At 43.7% G+C, this 12,578-nt stretch overlaps 1 protein-coding gene across 1 annotated transcript in view; it reads right to left on the bottom strand.

The window, feature by feature from the left end:
• samd11 (sterile alpha motif domain containing 11) overlaps positions 1-7,525 on the bottom strand; it is a 49,028-nt gene extending 41,503 nt beyond the window's left edge. Inside the window, 2 exon segments of the mRNA XM_054609916.1 lie at positions 4,989-5,080; positions 6,239-7,525. Coding sequence (XP_054465891.1) covers positions 4,989-5,080; positions 6,239-6,941 — 795 coding nt within the window. The 5' untranslated portion in view covers positions 6,942-7,525.
• Positions 7,526-12,578: the final 5,053 nt, after the last annotated feature.

The raw sequence follows: 12,578 nt of genomic DNA on the forward strand, positions 1-12,578 counted from the left end.
GCTACAGAGCTTTGCTTTATATTTTCAGTCAACTCTCTTGAATTCTCGAATAAATTCTGGTTAGAGGAAGTCATGTAGAGGTAGATGCGTCTCTTAAAGTTGAGATTCTGTTTTTATATAATGCCTGAGTGGCTCAACATGCTGCATTATGTGCATTATTCCATACATATCGCACAAAGAACATTACATCAGACGTGCCGTTACTATAAATTTGCGTTGAGATCCAGCACGAACATTATCAAGTAAAACTCGTTATACGTAAAAATGTACTTCGTACTTGGCAAAATAAATCGGATGCAGGATTCAGGATTCAGGAAGTGTGTGTGTGCGTGGTTTATGTACAGACTTAAGGCAACACTTGGTTGTTCAAGGCCGTGTGAGAGAAAAAAAAAAAAGTGAGAAAGCACTGTAGGGCGGACAGGCATGCGACCAAGTAACCCGCCTCCACCCCCCCCCCACACACCACACACACACACACACACACACACACACACACACACACACACACGCTCTCCTGCACCCTCAGCCCCCACGCGCTGAGCCGAGCGGGCAGTTGCAGCCCAGTGGAGCGGCACAGAGCAAGGGGGAGGGATGGGTAAGCATTGGGGGAGGGGGAGAGGTGCACAGAGGGCGAGAGGCGGCGAAGAGGAGGGGGGGGCTGCTTGGGCGGCGCTGGGAGGTCAGTGGTGGTGCAGTCAAGCGTGCCAGCGCGCCTCTGTCTCTCCCATTTCCCTCTTGTTTCTCTCTCTCTCTCTCCTTCCTCCTCCCTCCTTCTCTCGTGTTTGGATAGGCCCACCGAGGCCTCTGCAGGGGAGCTTTATGTGCAGGTAACGACTGAGCCCTTTGGTCCCCAAGACAAACACAGGGGAGGTGGAGGCGAGGGTGAGGTTGTGGTTTGGTAAATTCAACTGAAGTTTTCTCTTGTGTTGGTCCCAACAAGTTAAATTTGATCATGACCATTATTAGAATGACATGTCAAGATCGACACACTTGAAATAGTTTCATTGAACACACTGCCACACAGTTAAAAGTACACTTCTTCTAAGTCTCAGTGCTCGATCCATGAAATAAAGGTATATGAAATTTGAAATATGAGCATTAATATGTTGTGGAAGGGAATCAGGGATGAACTCAGATGACCCTCATTTATGCTAGCATTATAAAATGTAGGCTTTCTGCGTCTTTAATCTATCTTTATTTTTGTTTAATACAAAATATTAAACAAAAATAAACACAAACAATGTTGACTTTGGTTTGAATATCAAAGTCAATATCAAGTCAAGAATATGATGATCAAGAAAATTCAGAATTCATCTACTTTGTTATACCTACATCGCAGATAAACTTAGCTAGTTATTATATAACTGAGCATGAAACTATCAGAGGAAATCACATGGGGAACAACAAATGCACACACACTTCTGTGCACGTACACACACACACACACACACACACACACACACACACACACACACACACACACACACACACACACACACACACAGATGTTTGGAGGAGGAGGGGTTTTAAAAATATGGCTGCTGGCTTTGTTGTGATAAACTGCATTTGGCTGATAGACAAATTTTCCGACTTATTTTAGCTGACTGTTAACAGGGTCCGCACCCAAACACACATGCATCCAGTCATATAGTGAGTAACACTTTAAGAAGCTCACACAGATGTACACGCAAACACATGCATATTAAGCTCTGACATATTGCTGATATGCACACTAGTGACTAATGGCTTATTTGCTAAATAAAACTGTTGATTTTAACTGAGTTTTTCATAGATAGAAAGACATCTAGAGGCACGAAAAAGTTTTAGCAAGTGTGTATGTACAACTGTTACTGTATTTCTATTGTTTAAACATATTCCAATTCGTATTGATCTCGAAAAGCGTCATTAAAACCTACAATGCACATATCACTAGAGTCTTAATCTCCAATGTGTCCGTTACTCATAGAGAGACGCACACAGAAGTGCATAAACCCACTCGATGCGACCACAGTTCTGTACACTTCTGGGCAAATGACCGATTCTGGTGTTACCATAGCAACGTAACCTCAGCAACACACATGCAGGCACAAACAAACAACACATAAAACAGAAGCAGTGCACAGTAGGTAGTTGATCTATGAAGACAACTCCACATCACAGCTCAACTTCTATTATTTCACTCAATATGTTGCACTTTTATTTTAATTATCTTTTCCCCATTAACACTATTGGAAGTGGCATTATGAAAATCTAATGAGATAGAGTATAAGTTATAGGCAAGATTGTGTATGTCTGTGTGTGTGCGTGTCAATGTGTGTGTATTTAATTCCACTTTGCAAGAGGAGCCCTTGATTGGAAGAGGTCTTTACGAGCCGGAGGAGGGGAGTGTAATTTCCTCCCGGCCTCCGCCAGTTCCGCTGAAATAACAGAGCAGAGGAAGCCCAGCTCTCCCGGGAGGAGACACACGCACGAGCACGAACACGCACACGCACATGCGTACGCAGTTGGCAGGCAAGTCAAGCCAGCCATAGCGGGCGTACAAATAATCGCAGACATGCACGCATTGAGACAGAGATACAGACTAACACATAAGTATGTACAGACAAAAACACGAACATACAGAGCCAAGAAAACACTTGCATACATAATCATCTAACAATTCCAATGGGCAACTTTAAAAAACAATTTAAGTTGAGAAATCATTTAAGCACTTGATTTTCAAATAACATGCTTAATAAAAGGCTAACCCACCACTAAAGGTAGTTATCAACACCATGTCTACGTGTGGATAAACAACATCATCAGCATATTCAGATTCTAACAGTGGCGTTGTTCTAAACAGCATGTGCACGGGTCCACGCAGCACATTAACTTCCATGAGCTCTGAGCAGGCAGGTGAAAAGTCTTCCCACCAGCTGCTACACTTTTTATGATCGCTTGCCTCATGCCTATAGCGAAACACGATCACTCAAAGTTCAGCCATCAAACTTTCAAAATCAATGACTGCATGAGGTAATTTGTGTAAGTAGGCAAGCATGTAGTGTGCAGTGAGTGAGTGAGGGGGTGAGTGAGTGAGTGAGTGAGGGAGTGAGTAGTGTGTGTTGGTGTGTAGTGAGTGAGTGAGAGAGAGAGAGAGAGAGAGAGAGAGAGCGCTCATCACTGAGGGAGTGCTGGCTGCCATGCCCTGAGGGGAGTCAGAGGGGAGAGAGGGAGACGCCAGTACAGGCCATACAAGTCCTTCTGCCCTCCCTCCTCCGCCTCACCCCTCACCGCCTCGCACGGAGCTGCCAACATAGCCAGTGTGTGTGTGTGTGTGTGTGTGTGTGTGTGTGTGTGTGTGTGTGTGTGTGTGTGTGTGTGTGTGTGTGTGTGTGTGTGTGCGCAAGTGTCATGGTGGTGTTCACTTGGTGGGTTAGACTTCAGGCTTCAGCACCAGACAAGGAAAGGAAGAGAGAGAGAGAGAGAGAGAGAGAGATATCATATCCCTGCTTACGTCAATAACAAAGTTTGACTCCGTTGCAGCTGTAATTGAAGTGGAACTGTACAAGCCCTAGCAGGCCAAAAGCCAATCACTCTGATATCCGCGATGAGCCTGAACATAAGCAAACATGGCTCAAATCCCTCAGTAAAAAAATTAAGACCTGAGCATTTCTACTATCTGTTTCCCCTCCACCCTTCCTCCCTCGGCTAATTCGCTTAGCTGAACCCTATGTGTCAGGGTACAGGTCTTCATTTGTGGCTGTGAAAAATGTCACCAGTTTACCTGTATCACTCAAACACCTCCGGCTTATCTAAACCGCCTTTGCCTTGCGTGCCTCGCACACAATAATCAGCGGTAGCCACGCTCAGTAGCTCGCTAAGCCTCTTACACCCTTCCCTCAAGATTAGTGCTTGGGAGCGACGACAGATGCGCTACGTGGTGATAAAAACAAACAACACACACACACACACACACACACACACACACACACACACACACACACACACACACACACACACACACACACAGCTCGCACCTGTGTGAACAGATTTGGCGACGGCGAGCCGGCAGTGTGCTTGCTCAAAGCTGACACACAAACACACAGAGCGGTGATGCCGTAATCGTGACACACCTGCAAGGCCTCAAGGTTTGGCATTGTGCCCCTGGCCTGAGCCCCGAGGGACGCACTAGGCAAACAAAAGTTCAGCAGCCAGGTGAGGAAACAGATACAATGGGACAGGCCAGACCAACAACACCTAACGTCAAACAGCCACACTGGGCGGCTCAATGCCTCAGAATTAAAAAAGGCTGTTTGATTCTCAGCGTCGGTGAAAGGCTGAAAGTGGATTTGATATTCATGCTGAGAAAAATTACCATCAAAGTTGACATGTGTGCCTGTAGGGTCTTCATCACCAAGGTTACAGACAAAGACAATGCTTCAGTATACACTCACCCACTTTTCTATGCATATAAAGCTCGATGACACAACACAAATATGTCAATGAAATGTTCGTATGCCTAGTCCTGCTTTCACACAAGCTGAACTAAAATCTAAATTAATATTATAGATGGTCTATTCGGGAAAACGAGTACAGACTAAAAAGACCTTTAAGTTAATTTGTGATTTTGGTATAACTAATATTATAATATTACAGCTAGGCAAGCACAAGCATCCATCACCACCAAGTCAAAACAGTAAAAAAACATTTATATTACATAACTATAAAAACACTGAAGTTAGGCTTTACCACAATATTACAATCACAAATATTTTTTATATCTTCCAGCTCTGCCTGCATGTATTTTGCCCTCTGACAAGTTACAACATTCACCATTGAGGCAAATTCTTGACTACCACAATAAACTCCTCATGTTCTTTGTATTGTATATCCACAGCAAAGAAGTTGTCCTCAAGTCAAACTTAAACTATATTTTCGATGTAGCTTCTCCTAGTTAACATATTGACTTTACATGTACAGACAGTGTAACACCAAAACAATGTTCTTACCACTGGAGATGAAATTCGACAACCAGGACAATCACAGATCGGAGGGTGCACCTGTAAGATTCCTTTGGACATAAGAGTCTTGAGACTTTTCCCTGGAAAAAAAAAAAACAAACAAGAGATACGCTTTTAGTAAATACCAACCATATTCTCCAGACAGTGAACTCATCTCCTCCATGACACAGCATGTGATAAGGTATTATCAACTTGCTTGAGAATGGGCCCTTTTCTTCAACCCACCGTCTCAGGAGTCAAAGTTTTCAAGACAAATCTTGTCAAAATCATCCAATCAACACAGCATGTACTCAGGAGGAGTCAGTCCCTGCAGACAAACTTGACTTCTCTCTACTTTTCTGCCATGAGGTTTAATTCTACTCATAGGTCAAGTGTTGTGAGCCAGAGAGACAGCAGCCTACTGTCATACGTCTATATAAATCGGTATATTAAACTATTAGGCTACCATTTTTGACCTGGGGGCGAGACCCTCCCCCAACACATCCTAACGAGTGTCAGTTCTGCCTGGGTAACCTTGTGTGTGCGCGCGTGAGTTTGTGTGGAGAGGGGGTGCGCGCACCATGCGGAATTATTGTTTAAAAATACTATTCTAAAAACGTCCACATAAAAATACCGGAACAGTATCACTGCATCACTGCTGTCAAGGTTATTGTACCGGAAAAAAACTAACAAAATCCGTCCATGGATGAAAGCAGGTTTACAATTAGCCTAATATTTAATTAAAAAAATGTAATTGTTTGCAAAAACATCCGTGTATCACAAACTGTGGCGTTCAGTAGACAAACAAAGCGCTCATTTAAAACAAATACAATCTATAAATAGCCTCTCTGGAAGCTAACATGCGATGCGTACGAAGTGTCAACACTCGTGCACAAGTGCAGCTGCACCTAACGGAACGATTCCTCCCAGAATGAGAAAAACTAATACTTTAACTGTCACGCATTGCATTATCTATGTCGAACTTTTCACCTCAGTCCCAGTGCAGCCTACTCAAAATGCCCGGGTTGGTGTTTGGTCGCAGCCCAAACTCTGTGTCAAAGCCTCGGAGGGTATGTGGAGGATATGCGCCTTTTTTCGCATCTGTCTCCTTACGCACCGACTGCTGTAACCCTTTCACTCCAAAGCCCAGCACCGAACCACGAGACCCAACTCTGTGCCCAGAATAAGCGGCGTCTTAAAAAACAAAAAGTGTCCGATCTCTGCCAACGAACCGTGAGGACAGTGAAGCTTAGTCTTACCTTTGTGTCTAATGCTGCGTTTCCAGTCTTTGGCAGTCTCCCGTCCACTGACGAACTGGAACTCGTTGGGGGTCAGCCACTCGCCCCTGTATTTAATCGAGGGTCCTTTACTACCTTGACACAATTTATTGATATAAAGCAAAGCCTTGTTTTCGCCGCACTCCACCTCGATGCACGGCTCCCCGTTGTCGAAGAAGGGCTGGAAGTCGGGGATGGAGGAGAACCTCTCCAGCATTAAGTCGTCCGTGTGATGGTGGAGGTGCTGGTGATGCAGCGCCGAGTCGTGGAGCCCCAAGTACGCGCGGTGATGGGCGAAAATGTGTTCGTAGGGCGGCGGGTGCGGGGTCACCACGGGGATAGCGGCGGCATTTAAAGGGGCCAGGTATTCGGACTGGTTGAACGCAGTCAGTGCCATGTCGTCTCCATCCAGACGCTCCTTCTTGATGGCAGGCATGTTAGTGGGAGCCGAGCGCCGGTAACAAGTGAAAAGCTGCTCGCCCGATCCAACTCCAGCGCGCGCTCCGTCTGTGAGCTGGGCTGAGCCAGACTTGGAGACGCGCCGCTTGGTTTTACGCAGAGCCCCCGTGTCGCCGCGAGACAGCGGTCTGCTGAAGTTGCCGGATAGATTCCCATTCAGTAGTTTCCAGCTCGCAGCGGCGGCAGCGCTCTCCGCCAGCCTCACAGCGTCTCTAACCTCCCACATCTAATCACCGCCGCGCTGCTAATACCTGGCATGGTGAGCCCTGAGCCCGGACGGGAGGTTACCTATGGTGACCATTACGAGTCGCAGCTACGCGTCGTGTCTCTCATGTCTTTTTGCCCGTGGGGAAATCAGATGTAGCCTGGAGATTTGTTGTATATTCACCGATTAAAGGCGGAATTGTGAACCGGCTGTACGGTCTTAGAAAACAACGCAAGTCGATTCAGTTTTGGGGTGTTTGCACGTGGCCAGGACAAAAATCCACAGCCAGAGGAGACAATAAAAAATAAACTGATAATAGTACATTTCTGCTGTTACTTAAAACAACGTTGCATATGGCATTAATTAAAACCACAAGCCAAACATACCAGGCTTGATATTCTCGAGTAGTATTTGCACAGCATTAATACAGTTGGAAGTTTTGGAAAGAGTTGTTTTTAACCCCTGTGTATGTCGTTGAAGTCACGCTGAAGTTCACAGACCCAGACCAAACAAGATTTGCACTCTCCGCCGCTTCTCAACTTGGCCCATTTAAACAGCGGAGGCTCGGCGAGAGCCTCAGAGAGGAGGGGGGACTGCGAGGGACGGCGCTTCAGCGCGTAAAATGGAGGAACCATCATTAGTGAGCATGAGGAAGTAAACCGTAATTTCCACCTAGGCAACTGAATCATAAAAAACTTGTTTTATAGCTGTGTCTTCATATCTACGACGTATAAAGCACATACATTAAGTTATTGGTAGTTTTAAGTCCCCCTTCAATATGACAATAGATATATGATTATTAAAACACCAATAATATCAGACTTCCGGCATTCAGGCAAATTGTTGCAACATGTTAACTATTCTTCCAAATAATATACGCCAAATAATAACATTCATTAAAAGTCAAACACTTAAATTAAAGCCGCCTTAAATTAGACTGGTGGTCAGGATCACAGAGGTCTCTGGATTTGCCGATGGCATCAGCCTCAGGTCCACACACGGTTTGTTTTATGTTCTCCTGGTGTGTCTGCATCCATCCACCTCTTTGCTTTACAGTGACACCACCTTGCCTTTTCTCCCCCCAACTTACACTCACCTGCTGCGGCCACTCCTGCCAGCCTTAAACTGTTCAACAGTGTGAGCAGCGCTGTCAGTGTTGAAATGTTTTATATAAGGTGTACTTAAATGTCACAAAACTTGAAAAAGCCTCACGGTTGTATGCTTCAGCCAACCAATCATGTTGCAGTTAACATCAATGTCTGCCCAATTGTACCACATTTTATCCTAGTAGACATTTGTGTGAAATTCTCGTAATCAGCTTTAAAGGCAAAAAACCTGTTTAAATGACTTCACAGTGACCTTTGATAACCACAATTTAATCAGATCATTCTTGAGTTCAGGTGGACGTTTGTGCCCAATTTGAAGAAATTTGCTACTGAGATATCATGAGAATGGGACAAACTTGAGGTCAGAATGACTTTGACCTTTGATCTCTTAAATCTGCTCAGTTCATCCTTGAGTGCAGGTGGACGTTTGTGCCCAATTCAAAGAAGTTCTCTCCGGGTGTTCCTGATATATCACATTTAAGTTATCAAGTCTAACTCCTCCGACTTGTATTTGGTCTTAATGTTGGGATGCAAGCATGTGTAGATATAGAATATTTAAAAAAGGACAGATCATAAATAAGTGCAACCGTTGTTGCAAACGTGTTGCTTTAACTAAAAGTAAAACCTCCTCAGCCTGTAACCACATTTTCTGAAAGCACTTTCTCTCCACACTGTCTGCAGGTTATGTTCCCCCGAGCTCCTGGAGCTTGTGAGCAGGACCACATCTGACCCCCATCAGTGGAGAACCACCCAGGTGGATCCACCACCAACACATGGAATAGCCATTCTAGCAGCAGAGGTGGGGTCCAAAACGCTGTGTGTCGGGGGCCTATAAATCAGGCCAAACTGCCTCTGACACACACAGGAAGGAGGCACGCCACACCACAGGCGGAAGCGGTGCACGGGAAGGCCAGAGACCACAGCCTGGCCAGAACTGGTATAAGGCCTACAGCTGGCAGGCAAACAGACACAGCAGACATTTACAAAAACACACGCCAGCTACCCAACCAAAGACAGTGACGGACCGAAGATTGACTTTTTTATTTTTCTGGAACTGAGGAGCTGTGATGTCTCAAGGGAATGTAATGGAATTAGTGGGTTTGTGGATCAGGAGGAGACCTAAACAGGTTTTACACTCACAGCTAAAGAAAAAAAAAAGTGACTTGTCCAAAAGCTACTTTTAAAAGTGAACTCAATCTGCAAAATGAAATCGAAAGGCAACGTTGTTCAACCAAACAATAATGTCACATCCCATATGTTGGTGCGTATTCTAAACAGAAGCAGTGACATAAATCATGAGCTGCTGACATTTACGGCGTATGTTTACAAACCCATTTCTAGGAAGTGGAACACTACATTTCAGATGAGAAGCCCTTTGATTCTCTCTTTATCAAACCAGCACTCACCGCAACGAAATGTCTCGATGGAAAGCTCGCTGATATGTGCGTTGGCGCCGGAGGTTGCAGCATCGGGAGAGCCCTGATGAAACCAGTCATAAAGGGGACACCCATGCTCACTCCTACACCGAGTCCCCGTCCCTCATCGTGACTCATTCTTGATGGCTCATCGCGGAGGGGTTCCCCAAACTTGTACAGTGATGACACTTCAACTTCCACATCCTCGAAAATCATTTCGGCGTAAACTGAGTAGATTTTTCCATCCGTCTTTGTGTCTCTTTCATCAAATAGTTTGATGTGATGGGGAAACCTTATTTAACCTTTCTACCGCAACCTTTTCTTACTTCTTGATTATTTTACAACTGTGGGGCAGAGTACTGCGTATCAAAAAAAAGAGAAGAAAAAACTAAGCACAGAAAAATGGCAACCTGCTCATACACCCAATGAATTTACAACAAATTAGGAAATACCAATATAAGCACACCAAATTACTGTAACAGGTATCTTGCTATTACTACAGCCAGTTACTTCTGCTTACCATCATACCCTGCATGCATTGGTTCTAATAATCCAGCCAGAATAGTCTTTTATATCTACTATGACATTTCAATAGAACAAATGTGATCTAAGATTTCACAGCAAGACTGATGAATTAAAGGAAAATGTGAGCCTTTTACTCAAAATGCAAAAAGACAAGCTACCTACCACAGAGACACTGGTCGCGCCTACGATTATAGTTTCTCTTTCTATTACTGAATGCAGTTTCAAGTGTGATTAATCTGATGTATTTACAAAACCCTAAGTCTGATTATCTCTTCTGAGTCTGACACCAAAGGCATCAGTGAACACTCTTTATTTTTATGTTTTACTTGTATCATTGGCAGATTTCATCAATAATCACATAAGAAAACCAATCTGTAAAGAACCAAAATAAAAATCATCCATTTTATGATTTCAGTTGACACAAATAATAAATATTGAGAGACGTCATTACATGGTTCCTTCCATTGTGTTATAATATTGTTTCACTAATGTTCACATACAGATATGTTACACTGTCTCTAACATCACAATATGTTTCGTCTATATCTCCATATATTTGACCTCCAAGGTTTTTTTTCTTTTGACAGTTTCTGTTTGTTTGGCTTTTAAATGAAATGATGTTCATGTTGCTGTAAGTGTACTGAAAAGGAGCCATTTTTCACTTTTTATCTCAGATGTCTATAAAAAACTTAGTGAAACTGAAAATTATATTACAATAAATAATTGATTCCTGCTTTTTGGATTTCTTTCACTTTGCATTTTCTGTTTCAACAAAGAAACTGAGTCTACATATAGATATTGTAGATGGTTGTTTACCAATATAATGCAAATTGCCTGTATGGCAGTACCATGGAGCAACATGATCATGGACAAACTATGGTGATTAACTATGGTGATTATTGATTAATCTGTAGGTTCTTAATATCTTTATCATTTAGCCTATAAAATGATGGAAAAAGCTAAAAATGTCCATCATAATTAAAATTTGAATGTGAGTTAAAAGTGCTTGTTTAATGGGACCAACAGACCAAATCACAAAACATATTTGATTTTCTGTGAGTGATATATTAGAAAAGCAGCAAATCCAGTATCAAAATTGTTAGAAATGAATGTTCTGCTGCTCTGCTCATCAATTTATTGAGTAATTATTTCAGCACTAAAGGTGATTCTTTGAGCCATACAATATGTCAGTAGTTTGGGGTATTACAAACACACACACACACACACACACACACACACACACACACACACACACAGGACTGCACTTTATATACAATTCAACAATACAGGCCAGTTCATTCCTGGTTCTGAGTCTGCAAACTATAAAGGTTGTTAGGAAAAATGGACGGCAACTTCGCCATGTTATAAGCCTGACATTCTGCCTATCCTCAAAACGCTTTTGATGTCCATTCTTTTGGCCTCATCGTCCAACGGGAACCCCCCTAACGCGGCCCCCGCCTCTGCGCCGTTGTTGGCAGCGGCCCCGGAGCCGCAGCGCTGCCGGCGGGGGAGAGAGGTAATAAATAACCCGGGGAGAGGAGCGGAGACCGCCGGGCGGTGCACAGTCTGACCTGACAAATACTCACTGGAAAACCATCAGAGAGCGAGAGCCCACCCCTGGCGCTTGGAGCCAGCCTTTCAGACATGAGCTGCAAAATATATAGGCCTGCCCCTACTGGAAAACAGAAAGGAAGACAGACAGAAGCGTCTCCGTCTCCCGTCTCCCCCCCCTCTCCCCCACACATCCACACCCAGACACCGCCGGAGACACGGCGAGAGTAATTAACTATTTAAAGCAGAGTATGAATTTCTTTAGGAGGCCTACGCAGTATGCCTTGTCCAATTCTGCAATAGAAATAAAGCCAAGAGATGATAAAGTTCGCTGGAGGAAGTTAAGAAAAAATAAACTTAAGTTTTGCTTGAAGTGTTTAGCAAAAGACTGGAAGTTGAACCCAAGAAGGGTGAATTTAACCCATCAGTTCTACTTCTATAGACTTTTCAGGAGCGTAGTCTAGTTTTAGGAGCCAAACGGTAAATTATATATTTTTTCATCTACCATAGTGGAAGGCTGTCTAATCTGCTGGAAATTACAAATCACTTTGCTTATTCGGATCACTTCGTTCTGTTCGGATCCAAGATTTTTTAGTCGCCGACTATGTAGTTCTTCAAATGTTTTCCTATAAAAGGTATTAGTTGCATCAGTTCAAATGCAAGTATCAGTATGTAGCCTATAACAGTAGTTGAACGCATCACCATTCGTACACCTGACAAGTTCCATGCGGTCAGTCTGTTGCTAGCCAAAGCTGTCACGTTCAGTTAACATACAAAACTACCCGACGCAAGCGCTGCACATAAGGTTAATCGCTCAGCGGAGTTATCCCGTTAAGATTGTGTCTGTAGCTTTCCTCGTCTTTTAATGAGGAAGTCAGGAAGACAACTGTTGTATTCCTCATTAGACAACAGCGCAGTCGCCAGTGAGGTGAGCTCCACTGCTAAAATAGCTGATTCAGTCAGTGGCTGGTGATTAAATATAGTCGGTTAATTTTAGATTGTTTGATATTTGTTCGTAGATGTACCGACTGTAACGAGTCACGCATATAGTTTTGGTGGAC

This window comes from Anoplopoma fimbria, chromosome 12 (assembly GCF_027596085.1).
Source record: "Anoplopoma fimbria isolate UVic2021 breed Golden Eagle Sablefish chromosome 12, Afim_UVic_2022, whole genome shotgun sequence".
NCBI classification, from domain to species: Eukaryota; Metazoa; Chordata; class Actinopteri; order Perciformes; family Anoplopomatidae; genus Anoplopoma; species Anoplopoma fimbria.